Source organism: Ixodes scapularis, unplaced genomic scaffold (assembly GCF_016920785.2).
Source record: "Ixodes scapularis isolate PalLabHiFi unplaced genomic scaffold, ASM1692078v2 PGA_scaffold5__190_contigs__length_132052651, whole genome shotgun sequence".
Taxonomy (NCBI): Eukaryota; Metazoa; Arthropoda; class Arachnida; order Ixodida; family Ixodidae; genus Ixodes; species Ixodes scapularis.
The window spans coordinates 91,905,291-91,923,269 of NW_024609880.1; the positions used below are offsets into that span (position 1 = coordinate 91,905,291).

General features: G+C 44.0%; 1 protein-coding gene across 2 annotated transcripts; it reads right to left on the bottom strand.

The window, feature by feature from the left end:
• Window positions 1–12,697: 12,697 nt before the first annotated feature.
• LOC120843595 (defensin-like) lies at window positions 12,698–15,338 on the bottom strand. 2 transcript variants are annotated; one of them, XM_040214999.3, is made up of 4 exons: window positions 15,314–15,338; window positions 14,843–14,931; window positions 14,662–14,721; window positions 12,698–13,018 (listed from the first exon to the last, which is right to left on the bottom strand). In XM_040214999.3, the coding sequence occupies exons 2-4, from the start codon at window positions 14,883–14,885 to the stop codon at window positions 12,897–12,899; spliced, it is 225 nt and encodes a 74-aa protein (XP_040070933.2). In that variant the 5' UTR covers window positions 14,886–14,931; window positions 15,314–15,338; the 3' UTR covers window positions 12,698–12,896. The 2 variants fall into 2 exon arrangements, with proteins under 2 accessions (XP_040070933.2, XP_040070934.2); XM_040215000.2 differs by having other exon boundaries at window positions 14,843–14,927; window positions 15,314–15,337.
• Between the last annotated feature and the right edge of the window lie 2,641 nt (window positions 15,339–17,979).

Below are 17,979 nucleotides of genomic sequence, written 5' to 3' on the forward strand. Positions count from 1 at the left end.
ACAACTGTCGAACCAGCAATTGAAAAAGTTAATCAACTAATTTTAGATAATAGTCCACTTTTGGTGCCAGCCTGCCTGTACAAAGTTCGGCTTGGCTAAGTGCTCACTGTAACGAGATCATCTGTGTAAATAAGATAAGTTTTGTTTTACAAGACCCTATTTCGATTAGAATGAATCATCCTCGAGCACGCATTAAAATCACCTTCAGCACCCTTGGATTGGGGTGCATTGCACCGTGCACCCTATGCTACTCCACACCCCTATAGGGTGCCTTGGCACAGGGGTGCTCGTTTGCACCCTCAAAGGGTGCTCGTCCTGGGACAAGTGCTTTACACCCCTAAGGGGTGTAAAAAAGTTTAGTGTGCATGTAAACGGAGGTCGCGTCGCATTTTGGAACGGGAGGATTATGAGAAGGCGCTCGCTGCGGGAGCGAGTGAACAGCTGAGAACATGGTAGCGGCCAACCTCGTCGGCGGCGCGGAGAGCGGTCCCGTATTGTCGCCCGCAATTTTTCCCTAGAAGAAACGCGAGCTGCTCGATAAGTGCGGCGCCCGTCCAAGCCTTGCGAAGTACCACTTGCGCGTCCGAAGGGGTCCCAAAGACTTCGGCGCAAGCGCAAACGACACGACTCGGTGTCCGGTCGCGATCGGCGAGGTCTGGCGTGGCGAAGCGCGGAGGCTTCCCCAAAGCATGCGCACGCACGTCTCCTCTGGTCCAGAGTGACCCGGCGACCCGACTAGGAGCCCTAAACGCTTGGGTTTTGATGTTTCTTCCGTCTCGTAGCTTCTTCCACAGCACCAAAGTCAGCGGGCACGATCATTACGTTTACTGAACCAAATGAACGCGTCGAGAGGCCTCTCGTTGCGATACACCGGAAAACGTGGTACGGCTGGTGCCGGAACTGCATAACTTCGAGCTTTGACACGGCGTAGCGCCACTTCCATGTAGGGCTTAGCGTGCATTCATGTAAACGTTGCCGCGTCGGCTTCGTTCAAAGAATGAGTGGAGTCGATGCGTTGAAGTCGCTTTCATGTAAACGAGGCTGATCTCGCCTTTAAAGCAGTATTTATTCATTCGCGAATTCTGGCACCGCTGCCAAGTCGCGTCGTTGTTTTCGGTTGCACCGTAAGTCAGATAAGAAACTGGCGTAAAGACACCGAAGGCAACGCCACGTGTTTCTCAAATAGTCGGTACCCACCTCTGTCACAGATGAAGGCGTCGCCCTATCGAAGTTACTTTTGTTTCTTGCCGTCACCCTCAATTGACACGAGGTAAAAAATCGTCCGTTTATTTTCTCCATGGCATGCTTCGCGTGGAAGCAATATTGTCTGCAGAGCTTCATTTCTTCCGCTCGTGCCTGACACGTAGCACAAGAAGAGTAATCCATCACAATAACGAATTACTCGTCACATTTTTAAAACTCTAACGGGTAACGTATTTACGGTAGTTATTTCAAATAATAGGGAATTTTAGGGAACCGTTTTTACACTTCCGATACGGTAGGATGCGCCCTCCGGTACAAACTGCGCATGGGCTACCACAGAATTAATGACTCGGATGTGCGCAGTTCGAAGGGGACGGCCCGTCGTGCCGTATCGGATAAGCAAAACTTGTTCCCTTAAACTCTCTAATGTGTAAATTAGTTATGTTACTGGTTGCGTCTTCCTAAGATTTAGAAAAAAAATATCTTGGGAGTTTTTAGGTGCCAAGTCATGTGAATTCTTTCACTCATCCCTCATTCCTTGAACATCGGAACAGTAAAAAATAAGGTTGGTTGGTTGGTTGGTTGTATTGTTTGCCAGACGTGACATTTGCCTCACTCATGGTGGGCACGTTTCACGGGCTTGGGTTATTGTAGGTTGATGAGGGTGAATGCGGGGAAAGGGAAGGGAAAATATGGTGATGAAGGGGTCCGGGGATGACGAGGGAAGCGTTAGGTAATTCTGTTAAATGTGTGCAAAGACATGATATTTCTTGAAATATGGCGCTTATGCATACCTCTAACTTCGAAAAAAGTAAAGGGTTTTAAATAATGTATAAAGTTAAACTAACACAAAAGTAAAGTCCATTACTTTTATTCGTAACGGTAACGTGTTCCTTTTATCGGGATAAGGTAGTTCGGTAATACGTGTTCCTTTTATCTGCAAGTAACGAGCAACGCATTTTGTTACTTTTATTCTGTTACGCCTACAACAGTGGCGTTTTTTTTTACCTTAACACTGCAATTTTTTTTAAACAGGGTTTTTAAACAGCATTGATGGGACACGTACTTTTGTTTTAATCAATTTTCCCCGAGAAGAAGAATCTGTTGCATAATATTTTCTCTGTTCGACGCAATTTAAATAGTGGTCCCGCCCTGATGTAAGCGTCGCCTCAACCAGATAGAGGGGCTTAGAGCGATAAACTGGTATCCCGCTCACGACGAAAAAGTGACCCCCACTTGGCTGCCTGCCGCCATGTTGTACAATGTTGACCACTAGACACGTGACCGGGCAAAACCCTGTAGCTTTTACGTAAAACTGAGCCGAGATTTCTATTGTGATCACTGTAATAAACATGATAAACATTTTTTTCAATACTGTTAGCCTTATAAATCAGTGTCTAAGTCCGATAAAAACCTGAAATACAGCACCGCAGCTGACGGCCTCTAGCGGGGGCATTCCGAAGCTGCCCAAGCTTTTGCTGTAAAAGCACATTTTTTACTTATAAACAAACGAAGCATAACTTATGTCCTCGGCACTGTTATTAAAGATTAATAAGCAAATATTTGTGCGCGGTACTGCGGTAAAATTTTGACGTAAAACTATAAGGTCACGTCAGGCATAGGCAGTATTTGAAATACAAGTATTTGAAATACGTATTTCGAATACTTTGTGTATTTTGCATTTGTATTTCATGAAAAATTGGGAAATGTATTTGACGTGTGTATTTAAATACTGAAACATGGGTATTTCAAATAATTTTGTAATGAATACAATTTTGTGGGCGAAAATACACTTTGTTTTTATGCATATGTGGTTGTAAGATATAGTCTTCATCCTTTATTCGGCCTTGGGGCTTTTTTCGTTTTCTCCTCCGGCTTTATTTTAAAGAGACTGTCCAGAGCAGGAAGCAAACCACGTTCTGCACCGAACGCAGTGTCTCTCAATCAAGCACAAGCGTTTGCTGACTGTGATTACGGTGCTAGTCCAGGGCAAGATTAGTGACGAAATCGACGTTCACAGGAAGACTGGCTAAATAAGTGCCTGTGACGACTTGTGATGCTTTCCAGCCTGATTTCCCTCCACATTCCATCCATATTTTTGCCTGGAGCATTCTGAATGCGCGGGTCGTCCAGATTTTCGTAACTGGTGCGTGCTGCAACAATAAAAAATTCTCTAGCTAGTGCTGCGCGTCTTGGTCTTCTCGGTTCTTTGTTGGTCTATACCAAAATGAATCAACAAAAAAAAGGTGCTTGAAGCTCTGTACTTTTTTCACCTATTACGTCCAAGCTGATTACATTTTTTATAATATTTCTATTACGTTACTAGAGCCTCGCACACTAACTCCCGAGTCTACGATGCAAAATTAAAATGAGATACCCAGAAACCCATTGCAGGTGCCCTGAAGTCGGTGCCGCAAATTTTGAGGAATGTATTTGGAAAAGTATTTGCAGGGAGACCAAATACATTTGGTTGTATTTGTATCTTGTACTTCAATGCTTTTTCCGAAAATGTAATTAGATTTGTAATTAAATACATTCTTAACGAAGTATTTTGTATTTGTATTTCTATACATGTTTGCATAAATTTTGCCCATCTCTGGGTCACGTGTCTAGTGGTCAAAAATATGCAAGATGGCGGCGGCCCGTTAGAGCTCACTTTCAGCTGCCATTTTTATCGTTGTAAGGCCCTGTACCTCTCTGTCTCGCCCACAAATCCCGACATCCGGCGCGTCTAGTCTGGTGCCTGACAACACCTGCTAGTTGTGAGAGCAGAAGCGCGGCAGCCTCAGGCATCGCCTGCCATTTCAAAACCGCCTATCGTCGTCTGCCGTGCCCAAAGGACACGGACATGAACGCTGCCTGTCTGCGTCCGTTTTCACCTTTGTCCGTCTGCTATTCCGCCCTCATCTAAAAGCTTTTTCAACGCTCGCAACACTCAACCATACGAAGGACGTTTTAACGTTCCATCATGGGCGTGCAACGGTCAAATACAAGCGTCTGTCAGCATCTGTCGATGTGCGCTAAAAAGCGACAAAGGAAACAGAAAAGGGAACAAAATAAATCTGCAGTCATTTCAGGTTTTATGTTCTTGTAATATTGTTTTCCTCGTGGCATCCGCTAGCAAGGTGAGAGAGCGTCATGTCGCACAATTAAAAGGTGACCTGAAATTATTCTCTTTGGCAGTCCAGGGGCACTGCGAACATGAGAGCTACTCGCCTCTCGAAGCGAAGTGACGGTAACACAAATGAACTAACTTGATGCAAGGCGAACGCCCGATTGCCTCCAGTCAAATGGCTCCCAAATTCTTACCTCTGTAGGTATCTTCCCGGTATTGAAACCGTGGTTCCAATCGTGATTGTTGCAAAATTCACAAAACAGCGGGGCCGCTTTTAAAGGAACCAGCATCTTTATTCAACATGAACACGTGCAAAGAAAGAAATCAAGCCAGACCGATCAAAATAGCTTACGTGCGACGCTAAGCCAGTTCCGCCACAAAAACAAGCATCCGCACAGAGCGTCCGAAGACGCGTACTTGCGACAGCTGTTTGCTGCAAACCAGAGATAACAGTAATGTCCCGTATGGAAATCTTATATCTGGGCCATATCTGGTCATATCAAACATTATATGATTATATACGGCCTATATACAGCCTTATCTGGCGTATATACAGATATATCTGGCGTATATACAGCCTCATATGGCGTATATACAGACTTATCTGGCGTATATACAGACTTATCTGGCATATATACAGCCTGATATGACGTATATACAGACTTATTTGGCGTATATACAGACTTATCTGGAGGCCGGTTTTCAGTATATTAAAAAGTTAAAACAAGTAAAAAAAATTCTTTGTTAGAAAACTCTGAATGACTTATTGTTCGCCACCTAAATATTAGCACAAATAATTCCAAACTTCAGCTTCGACAAGCTTAAGTTTAAGATTATTTGTGCTAGTTTTCGCGAGGATTTCAATGTAGCTTAATTATTTCAAAGTGTTAACATTACGCCCGAATAGACAATTTGCTAAATCCCGTAACCGCCACGGCCCGTACTCGAGGAATCATGGGGACGGTGTTTCTTCAGCTGCCTAGTGATCGAAAATTTCGAGCAATTCTATGGTTACACAGATTTGAGTGTAATTCGGAGTCACCCTGAACACGTGCCGTACAAAACCCAAGTACCTGCCATACCACTTTTAAAATGTCCCGCCAGTGTCAGTACTGTCCATTTCGTCCAACCTTCAACCTGGGTGAGCCGCAGACATATCTCTTACATTATTATCATTCTCGTACAACTTCAAAGACGCTGATATTAAGTTAGAAACGCTAAAATTGTCATAAACAGCTCCGCGGAATCCGAGCTAAATCCCGGTTTTGGTTGTTGTGATTTCTCAGCTTTTAAGTAATTCCTGCTAAAACAACAATCACGAGAATGATAATATGGTAAGAGATTTCGGCGGCTCAGCCTGGTTGAAGTTTGGACAGAATGCACAGTATCCTAAGCGCTGCCATTGACGAAAAACTTAAAAGTGATATGACAGGTACTTGAGCCCTATGGGAGGCTTGTTCACGGTGACTACGAATTACACTCGAAACTGTGTAATCATGGAATTGGTCAAAAGTAGCGATCACTAAGGAGCTGAAGGACCATCGTTCCCATAACTCCTCGAGTGCGGGCCGGGGCACTTGGGAGAATTGTAGACAATAAAAAGATATAAAGTGCTGATTTCAGGCTTGTGTACTTTTGAAATGCCTGGCCAGATCTGGAATTTCCTTACTTAGCCAGATCTGGGATTTCCATATCTGGCCAGGGGTATCAGGCTATATCTGGCGTTATGAGACTATATCTGGCAGATATATCATATCAGGTTATATGTGGCCAATTTTTGATATGGCCATATCTGAAATCTTCAGATCTGGCCAGATATAAATTTTTTGTAAGGGGTCATTCCTCTAATGGAATTACAGGAATTAAATTACTTTTCGGAGCAACGTGTAATGTAATGAATTACTTTTCTAAGCTAGTATTTCAGTAATGTAATTAACTACATTCAGGCAGTAATTTCGAGAAGATTACTCATTACTTTTGAAATCACTTTTGTCCGAAATTAGAAAGTTTGTTTGCAAGCTTTAAAAAAGAAGAGAAAAGTGACTCCGCGTGGTGAAATGTTGTGAAAGAGCATCAGAGGAAATAAACGACGGCCACCTGAGCGCAAAGTCTCGCACGAAGAGTTGGACAGGCGCACAAAGGAGGACTGTACAGGCGAATGAGAAAAGCTTACGCGTAGACATCACTGGAAGGTCACGGCTTACTAAGTCCAAGAACTACAGATTCACGGCGTCACTTCATCGCGACGATGCTATACTTCGTTGATCCCTAAGCTGACAGTGCGGTGAGAGCTGCAAGGTAACCAGAACCAATCAAACACATTCCTTCCATCACCTGACCCGCTCCTTTCTCTGCACGTAGGTAGGAACGAGAGCGTGGCGAACGATAGACGAGTGACTGCTCTAAAAAACACGTAGCATTAACCCTTCATCCCAGCTTACAGCGCGTCACCTTAGGAATGAACGGCTCATAGGCTACAAGGCAATGGGCACATCACCAGTGAGTTAAACATAATTTAAAACGTGAGAGGACAGGACAAACAGATCCCCAGCCTTGTACTTTCATCAAGGACGGGTGAACCCTAAGCTTCGATTATTGTGAACAACAAACGACCGGAATAAATAGTTAATTCCAAATGCCTTGTCAAAACCCCAGAACGTTTTGTGCGTCCTGGAGCAAAGCAGGTTCCGCTCGCGATATGCCTCGCTGCCTTCCCTTGGAAAGTTTATTCGGGAATAAGCCTACAAGCAAATATCGCCTTCCCCCCTCCCCCCCCCCCCTTTGTTGGGAAAGTACACAATTTAGGAAGCTCGCGCCCTTCCTCAACTGGCCACGCTACTCCTTATCCAGGCCGTTTGTGTGACAGTGCGCAGAAACTTGGGTTCTTCGGCTGCTTGGGAAAGATGCTCCTTGAAAGAAATTACCGAGAATAGGTCAAGCATACTCGGCGACAATTTTTCTTGGCAATGCCGTGGAGGGTACAGGCACGCGTTCGCTTTCCCATTTTGAACGCTGAATAAAGCTGTTCGCGGGCTCTCCTCCTCTCCACTGCAGTGCCAAATAGGATTAGATAGCGTCCGAAGCGGAAGGGACACGTTTCACGTGACAACTCCTTGGAAGAACGAACTGCTATTGCAACTTAAAAATCAGGAACACGGAAGCATATCAACCTTTTAGTAAGAACCTTCTTTGTTGAATGAACGTAGAAACCAGTGAGTCGACTGTATTTCTGAGTTACATTTAAAGGAGCTATTCATTATGTTTAACACTTATGTCGCGTGGTTCACTTGAGTAGGGTTCACTTTGAGGCGCATAAGCCTGTTGCGGTGTAAACGGGAAGACCGGAGTTTTGGTACATATAGACCAACTGAGCTCTTTGACGTCACGTCATTGCGGTGGCACTGCTATCGGCACTGCGCATGCGCAGCGCCTCGCTTCTCCCGGATCTGGTTCCTGCACACGCACTGTGTGAGCAAACAAGGGCTTGTTTTGTAAACACTGTGGTGGTGAATGTGGTAAATAAAAGGAGTGCGAATTACTGCCTCAAGTTATTAAAAGCAATGTCAAAGTAATTTCATTACTTTCCGAAAGTAATTTAAACGTAATGTCAATTCTTTTCGTCTGCGGTAATGTATATTAATTACATTTTTTTCAGTTTTCAGAAAAGAAATTAGTAATGCAATTTAATCACTTTTTTTAAAGTAATTTTGCTATCTCTGCTGCAAACCATGTCCGCTGATGAGATCTTCCTCTAAATCCTTCTGTAAACTTAAAACGACCCGCACTCCTAAAAAATGACGTGGTCAACGAGCTACGCTCATTCAGCCCGCTCAGCACCCAGACCCTGGCAGCCATGTTTCATAACGTTTCAAGACAAAGCCGGAGAAACAATTTCAGAAAACATTTGAAAACAATATTGACGCTAGGTGTTTTTCAGACATAAAAAAAATATTCGATTAAAATACTATTACGGCACGGAGAAACAAATTTACAACCTATCTTTCACACGTCAATCATCTCTCCAGTCAATGAGAGATGTAAGCACATTGGAAGCACGGGGCGGGGCTTAGCGTGCTGTGACCTCCACCTTCTTGACCTAACTTTGCGCCTAGAGGCGTAGATATTGTTGAAAAAAAAAAAAAAAAGATTTTCCGTTGTAAAATATTTTTATACACGTTTCTTGTCTAGGCTTTTGGGAAATTTTTTTTAATGGAGTATTTTTTTAGGGTAACTTTGAGGACACCATTGTTGGTTTCTCGGTATTTTAATAGCGCTTCCAAGGTTTTTAAATTATCAATGAATACGTGTTCATGTAATAATTGTTTTCCGCTTAGACCCATGTCTTTATACGGCATGATGATTGCATCTGTTCACTTGTGAGCGAATACACAACCTATTTAATTTTATTTTTACGTTCATATTTGGGTTTCTATTTTTTCACCCTCGCTCCTAGGTTTACATTCTGTGTAGCGTGCCTGTGTTAACAAATATATAAGTTTTACTTTTTTTCCGTTTTCTCCAATTATGGCTTGTTTTGTATCTTTTATTTCAGTTTGGTGTTGCTTACATTAAAATGTGTGTATAAAGATTCTGAACAGTACAATTAGTTTTTTATATAACAGTTCCAGGTGTATTGGCGTAGTGAGACTGGAGGTAGATAAAATAAATAAATCTGTGCCATGGTGTCATTCCGAGTCAATGCAATGAGCAAAAGAGAACTAGAAAAAAGTTTGATCGAAAAAGTAATATCTAGAATCTGAAAATGAATTTGGACATCTGCTTGCTCGTAAGGCGAGTGGGAGTCAGTAAACATGTAGCATAATTGAGTAAAGCGGACTTCAGCAATGAAACTATATTGCACCGTGCAATTCGTTTGTTGAACATATATTGCAATAACTGCGAACACATTAAGATGGCTGCAGCTATGTCTCCAAGAGGAGGCCGTCCACGTAAATGAACTTTCAATCTGATGCAAAGCAGTAGCGCTCCACGTTTTATTTATATCCTGAATGGTGGATGCTACAGAAGGTTTCTAGCGCTTGCTGCGCGTTCATGTCTGTTCGAAGACCCTGGTGCCTCCGAGCCGTCCGATGTTCCTGCAGGGGCTGTCTCAGGCTGCTTGGTTGAACAGACAGACAGAGCCACGTCGTGGAACAAAATCAAGAACCAATCGGTACAAAGCCCGCACTCCAAAACTGCCCCAGATGTGCACTCTCCCCATCCTAAATGCCAATCGCTGGTGTCCTTTTGACTAGTTCCGTCAACCACTGGTGTCCCTCTGATTGGTTCCAGATGCTGAAATTTCAAGCGCAGTGCCATGGCAGAAACCGTTTTCCAGGTCTAGACATAATTTCAGCCTTGCCATTCGAGCAATTCTCTCGCCTAACGTCGATATAAGTACTACACTTGGTTTCACCTTATGTCCGAACGCGGACGGTGATATGAGTCGAAGAGCCAATCAAACATCGCAAAAAGCGCAACGTCATGGCCTGCTCTCTGCGCTTGATAGGACTAGCCGGTGGAGGAGCACGCACAGAGAGACAGCGAATACCGGCTAGTCCTATTACCTGCAAAAAGCATGCCATGTCGTTGTGCTTCTTTCGCTGTTTGACTGACCCTTCGGCTCACAACATCGGCCGAGCTCGGGCCTAAGCTGAAACGAAGTATAGGGAGGGTCATTCAATGGCAGCAGATGGCTGCCCCTAGTTCACTGCGGAAAAATGTACACACTTTTTTTTTTCCATAGTGCACGTACTTATGAGAACTGTCAACGCAGGTGTTTTGTGCGGACGCTGGAAAAGATCGATAGACATTCATTCATTTTTTAGTAAGGAAATATACACGCTAGCCATATATAGCTTTTTGGATGCTTTTCGATAAGCCCGTCATATAGCTTGCGTACAAACATTAAAACTGACAGCCCTCGAAATTTTTATGAATAAATATTTTGTGGTCGAGAGTGACTCCGCTGCAGCACAGCTCAATGAGGCGAGTTACCTAGAGTTACCGCGGAGTGGCCGGTGGTTTCGTTGAGTTGGTTTTAGCAGACGACAAGCTCGAAGGCTTTGCTATCCGGAATTCGCTCACCCTCGGAAAGCCGTTGTCGAGATGAAACTTCTTTGTCATTCATCAACATCTGGGCTTCCCCGAGGACGGTTTCATTGACGGCAAGCTCATTTGTTTACTCCACTATGAGAGCAAACTTTCCAGCTCAGCCGTAGGTGCTCCGGTACGTCTGACTTTTTTATTGGGCGACCAGACGTTTGACAAACACCGATTCGAACTGCAAACACCCGACATAAGGATAGCAGCGCACCAGAAAATACTCGTCTTCGAGCACAGCGTACACGCTTCAATATTCGTACTTTTGTGCGTTTCTCCCATAGACTTGCGTGTATTGCCTGGTGTCAAGCAATGGCCACCGGTGGCGACACAGGCGAGCTCCCGATCCGCGATCCAGCCTACTAAAATAGAGATCAGTGATAGCAGCGCCTATTTCCGGCAGCTTTTTCTGTGTTTTTTTATAAACACTTCCAGTGTTAAAGAAAAAAAGATTGTCTGCACGTTGGTAAGCACCAAATTAAAGCGCTTGTGGCGTATAATGGAAGGGCCTTCAGCCAAAAAAGGCGTGAGGTCACCTCAAATGTCGCGGTTTGTTGCCAGTGGCCACTGCTGACCTGTTGGCTGTAGGACCACCTTGTCAACCTCGCCGTGTCGGCGGTGGCCACGACAGACCAAGAAGGGCGCGCGTGTTCACATGTAAGATGCGCCATTAACCAAAACACACACACAAAAACAAACACAAATTGCGACGCGTCGCCGAAATCCGAGAGACGCGAGAGCGGCAGGATTCGAGAAAGATGATACTTGAGTAACTGGGAGTATTTAGTGCTTTAAATTTTATTGTAAGCGAATGACACCTCCCTAAAGATTTTTTTGTCTCTGTTTTTTTTTTAAGATTTTATAAGTGACGCTAAATTTGACACAACGAGGTGTGACCCGTGTCATGACACTTTATTGTTGTATGCTATATCTACGCCTGCTCCAACTTACACAGGGCAGTGGTTTAGCGTAACGTAAAGTATACATGAAAGGGGCGAGTCTTGTGACTGAGCCCGGACTCTCATAGGGAGCCGTCAAGCTGAGCATATATACACCTAAGCTGCGTCGGATTCATTCATTTGTTTGAGCTTATGGTCCGTTATTTCTTTACTTATCAACAGCATATATTTTGAAAGCTTTGAAATTAAGGGCAGGTAAAGACACAAATTTCTTGGTTTGTTGTTTGAAAAAAAAAAAGACAGAACCGTATAGCTGATCTGCATATATATATATATATATATATATATATATATATATATATATATATATATATATATATATATATATATATATATATATATATATATATATATATAAACAATATAGTTGATACTTGAAGAGTTCAAAACGTTGCGGACGTTGCACACTTTGAAGATGTATACTCTTTCTTTTTATTGCGATGAATACGCGGTGATTATATTGTCACGGGTGGTGACCAAAAAAAACAGGAAATAAACAGAAAGAAATAAACGTTTAATGTGGCGAACTTGTGCCAAAAATAAAAGGGTACAAAAGGTAATAACAGAGCGTCGCGGGCGTCGAAGTCGGCGTAGCAGCAGAGTGGAACGCTGGTGCGAAACTGACTCCGTTCGCCTTGCGGAATCCCTTATGTACCCTCGTGGGTTTCTGGATCGTTCGGCGTAGAAGGTTCGGCGCGTAGAACATTCTGACCTCGAACAAGCAACATGGTTCTCGATTTTACCGGAACATTACTTTACAGAGTCAACGAAAATGCGCCTCCGCGGCCAGGAATCGAACCCTGGCTTTCAACGTGGAAAGCACGCGCGATAACCGTTAGGCCACGCGCGCGCTGCCTACGTGGCCAGCTGCGCGCGCGGCAATATTCCTCCTTTTTCACTGAGACTCATGGTGTGATGTTCGCATTGAGTTCTGTATTCATACACGGCCCTTTAAACTTTTTTTTGTTGTTGTTCGTACTGTTGTTTCTTTTCATTATTGTTATTTTTCATTTACTGTTGCCAATTTCGTTCAGGATTGCCAATGTATGTCTTGCACCGGAGAGACGCGCGGCGTATTCATTCTGCCCAACGCCTCGTACTTAAATTCGCAGCTGGCCTATCTAATCTCGCTCCCAACGGTTTATCGCGCCAGAAACGCCCGTGCCGGGTTTTCTTTTCGCCACTACGACGGATGTCTATTTTGGGGGCTCATTTATGACGCCGCATCCTGTACTACAGGCAAAAAAGGCAAAAAGGATTACCAGTGACAATGTTAATATCTTTGTGTTCAATAAAATACAATAATAAAAACAGATTGTGAAGCAACGTAAGGAGTTTATTGAACGGCCATCGCAAGGATGGTAAACACGCGGTTACAGAAGTAGATGTGTTTCCGAGTCAAGAACAACCCCGCAAATAAGCTCACAGTCTACCGAAAAGCGCCATCGATTCGTGTCTAACGTATCAATGTCGAATGCCTCCTCCCATTTGGTGTGGCATAGTAGCTTTGGTGTTTTCTAGTTGTGGTAGCATGTACACGTCAGCTTGAGAACTCCCCCGCAGTAACCTCCGCGTCGTCCGATGCTCTGGCAGTGCCTGTGACACGCTCCTTGATCAAAGGGACATCCAAATCCACGGCCTGAAAAAACACATTTATATCGAATTAGCACAAACCTTACAGTTTAAAAACCTCGTACACGTACAGTGTACGAGATGTATGAAACACCAATCATTCGCATAAGTTTAATCAATTTTGTCAATATAAAAAGCGATTCTTGTCGCACCGCAATTGGTATAAAGTGGGGTGTAGAATATAAATTAAAATTATTTCAATCGTGATTTAGATTATACCTGTTTTCAAGGATTAATTGAATCATTAATTGAATCAACCATTTCCCGCTAAAATCGAACACTTCCTGCTATGGTTCTTTTGGGGCACTGGAAATTGAGACCTATTTTATTATTATTTTAAAATCCGAAATTTTTTTAATTAACCGTTAATTTCTCTTTGTATGCTTCCTATGGGGGGGGGGGGGGGGGGGGGCTGCGTGTTGTATTCAAATAAAATGATAATCAAGCAAGAAAGATGTTTATAAGAATGAACACGAGCAAAATGAAGTGCGCTTCTGAGCAAAAAGAAGCATTGAGCTTGATCTCTACCTTCCACTTTGCTCGTGAACTAAGTAACGTCTAATTGCCTCAAAATCTAAAGGGATAAGTAGGAAACAGAAACTACAAAACTAATGTCATATTAGAATCAGCTTAAAACTTGAACAAAATCAAATGGCTCCTCTTATAAATAACAAAAAAAATCATGCTGTTTTTGTTATAGTGCGGCGGGGATTGCTGGCAGTGAGAAGTTTGTAATAAAACTATACTCAACATTTACTGTTATTCCTTTTTCCGCATTGTTATCAGTGATCCAAAGGATAATCGATCAATCTGTCATGTCGTGAAAAAAATCTAGTGGTGACGAATCACTAATTTTTAACTAGAGCGGTTTAAATTGAGAAAACTATGAACATAAATAAAATGGCGAAAATAGGGGGGCCTGGGGCTGGGGGGTATTGGGATGACGCACAGCCTGGAAAGCTCTTTGGATTAAACTTCTACTAATGTTCCAAATTTTATTAAATTGAACCGTATTCGCTGATAAAGAAAGGACGAAAGCGTTTTGCCTTGAAGTGTTTCCGTCACTGTTGTTGGCTCCTCGAGTAGCTCTGAACGTTTTGCAATCGGACCTGCGTGGCCTCGTGCACGCACACTTTGAAGATGAATCCTTCAAAGTCCTTAACCTGACTGCTTGATGCAGACGCTGTGGCGAATCAAGTGGTTCCCATCTGAGTTTGGTGTGGCGAGAAGCGTGAGTCATTGTAAGAATAGATTTCTGCGTGCGGCCAGCTTTGTCTACTAGCATCTGAAAGGCGTTCTGAAAAACCGTAGTAGCCCTCTGTGTAGTAGACTTCCCTGCATGCTGAGAGCGGCCTAGCGCATGCTCGGACCATTTGCGGAATATAAAATCCCGCGCATACGCACAGCCAATTAATTCGGTATTCTATGTCTCGGTGATAAGCGCTCAAAAAGATTTTTGAGGTTACAATGCTAATAAGCATAGCACATAGGGCGTGTTGTTTTACTCTTCGTGGAAACTTCTGGAGCTTAGCCGGATAGAAATACTTGCAAAAATATCACAAAACAAACTATTACCCCCTTCTTGCCTAAAGATTACTGTACTTTTCTTGTGTTTTTACTGATACAAATATTTGGGTTAGCGTTACTCACGAACTCGAACGTGAGCCACTTGGTTTTCTTCCTCTTGCGCGCTGGAAGTCATAAACGCTCCTGAAAAAAGTTAGAAACATGCGGGACATTAGTTCATAGGGTTCATAACTCAGAGCTCAAAAAGCAGCTTCCAAGTTCCCAGTTTGAGATTTTGATGAATAATTACCAAAAAGTTACTCACCAGCAACGAGGAGGGCGATCAAGGTAACAGCAATGACCCTCATGATTTCAAGGTTGATGATGCAGTGGTCTACTTCACCAGTGTTCCGCCTCATCAAAAAAAAAATATTGATGACTGTTAAAATTGCTCTAATTATAACACAAAAGCTCTTAAAAATGTGCGTGATTCAACTGCTAGCTTATCATTAAATAAACAATATTAATTTTTAATTTTCTATACAATCATAAATGAAATATAATAAAATATATATAATTTCATACGTTAAAGAGTATCGCTGGACAGAAACGTAAACCAACTGCGATACATATCTCTGCTTATATAGAGCACGCGATAATAATTGATAAATCGAACATTTAGACACGAAACCGAAAAGAGGCATTCACAACTTACGTATTTGATAAATATAGCACTTTTTTATATAAAAAAGGGAAATCGCTCAGTCAGCGGTTAAGTTTACAAAGATTGTCTTACCTTCGCAGAGTGCCGAGGCGAAAAGGCTCTTAGGCGCTCCAAGCCTCAGTGCGCTTTTTATACCCGTAGCTGCGTCCGAAAATATGGGGAGCGTTGCCAGCAGCCGAACCTGGGGTTTCCCATGTAACAGATATGTGTAAGGTATCACGCGTCCGTTCAGATATGAACTCCCACGCAACAATTTCCACTTACTCTGAATTCCTCAGTCATTGACAGATGGTTGACTAGATAAAGGCGCTATCTCGTCCGGCGCGATTATTTCATACCCAGGTACGCAGCACGAGGGCTGAATGTATACTCCTATACTTAGCTTCACGTGAAGTCCTGAAGCAGCCCACGCTAGGAGCTGATGGGACCAAAGAGACATTTCCAAAGCACAGAAGCAGCACGGCGTCCGCCATTGTTCTGTACGTGTTTTATCATCGCCGAACCAATCATAAACAACAAAGCCACATTGGCTTGCGCTTTTGACCCTACTTGGTTGGTCCTATTTGCCCGTAGCATCAGCTGCGTCTAGATAAGCTGAAGCGAAGTATAGATGGACGTTGCAACCTCACCGAGCTGGTATTAATAGCGGCTGCCTTCGCTATGCGTCCTATCGCCTAGCAGCTCCAAATATGCCCCACGCTTGCCCCTTTCTGTTCGCCTCCCGTCGACTAAGCTGCCACCGTTAAGGCTGAATAACGTTACAGCCGCACCACAACAGAAACACTCACAAACACAGACACACTGAAAAAATATATACTCCTTTGGCGCCAAATCAGTATATTGTTTCAGTGTGTGTGTGCTTGTAAGTGTTTCTCTGTGGTGCGTTGTAACGTTACTCAGCCTGAACTACCAACTTGTCCAGTGAGCAGTCTTATCGTTTTAAGGCCACGGCCGCGATGGTAACTGCAGTTTATTTATAAAATTCGTATATTTCGAAGCAGTCGCCTACATGGTGTTCCACCGTCCTCTAAAGAACACAGTTTGGAAACAACAATCTTTATAGTGCTTCAAACGATGGGTGGCGGACTGAAGGAGGGAATTCCGAAAAGCTCAGATAATCTACAGTAACGTTGACTTAAGAAAATGGCTTTATGAAGCGATATCGTTATTATAATGTACAATGCAGGTTCGATGGCGCTATCGTGCTGTTGCAAATTGATGCAGGCAGCGACCATATGGCGAATAGCATGTCATGAAATATATTTTGGGGGGTTTAAGAAGTGATCGTTAAATTTGACACAACAAGATGTTACCAGTGTCATAAAACTTTAATGTTGTATGCTATATCTATGCCTGCTCTAATTTACATACCGCTGTTTTTTACGTAATGTAATGTTGCGCGAAAGGGTTCGAGTCTTATGACTGAGCACGGACTCTTATGATGAGCTGTCATGCTGCGCACGTATACACTTAAGTTGCGTCGCATTTGTTCATTTGTTAGCCCTTAGGATCCGTCACTTCATTGCTTATCACCAGCATATATGCAGACTTTGGCAGTGGCGGCGGCTGACTGAACATCGCTTCTAAAAATCTGCGCTACCATTGCAGGCTGCCCCTGATACCACACGCAGCTGGAACACGCGGTCCTCAAGCATCTTCATCGAGTGCGATCAACCACAAGCAAAGCCAGCGCGTAAACAACTACGTGCAAGTCATCTTCGACGGAGCGTGGGAAACTGCTACTGGCCAGTTGGACTGTCACCCTAGCGACACCTAGCTACAAAGGAGGAGGCGCTACACGTTCTTTCGGCACTTTCGCAGTGGCGGCGGCTGACTGAACATCGCTTCTAAAAATCTGCGCTACCATTGCAGGCTGCCCCTGATACCACACGCAGCTGGAACACGCGGTCCTCAAGCATCTTCATCGAGTGCGATCAACCACAAGCAAAGCCAGCGCGTAAACAACTACGTGCAAGTCATCTTCGACGGAGCGTGGGAAACTGCTACTGGCCAGTTGGACTGTCACCCTAGCGACACCTAGCTACAAAGGAGGAGGCGCTACACGTTCTTTCGGCACTTTGGCAGTGGCGGCGGCTGACTGAACATCGCTTCTAAAAATCTGCGCTACTATTGCAGGCTGCCCCTGATACCACACGCAGCTGGAACACGCGGTCCTCAAGCATCTTCATCGAGTGCGATCAACCACAAGCAAAGCCAGCGCGTAAACAACTACGTGCAAGTCATCTTCGACGGAGCGTGGGAAACTGCTACTGGCCAGTTGGACTGTCACCCTAGCGACACCTAGCTACAAAGGAGGAGGCGCTACACGTTCTTTCGGCACTTTGGCAGTGGCGGCGGCTGACTGAACATCGCTTCTAAAAATCTGCGCTACCATTGCAGGCTGCCCCTGATACCACACGCAGCTGGAACACGCGGTCCTCAAGCATCTTCATCGAGTGCGATCAACCACAAGCAAAGCCAGCGCGTAAACAACTACGTGCAAGTCATCTTCGACGGAGCGTGGGAAACTGCTACTGGCCAGTTGGACTGTCACCCTAGCGACACCTAGCTACAAAGGAGGAGGCGCTACACGTTCTTTCGGCACTTTGGCAGTGGCGGCGGCTGACTGAACATCGCTTCTAAAAATCTGCGCTACCATTGCAGGTTGGTTATCGTTGCTTACACTTTTTATCCACTGTGTATTACTGTCGTCGCTGCTGCCAAGCCCTTTTTGTTGT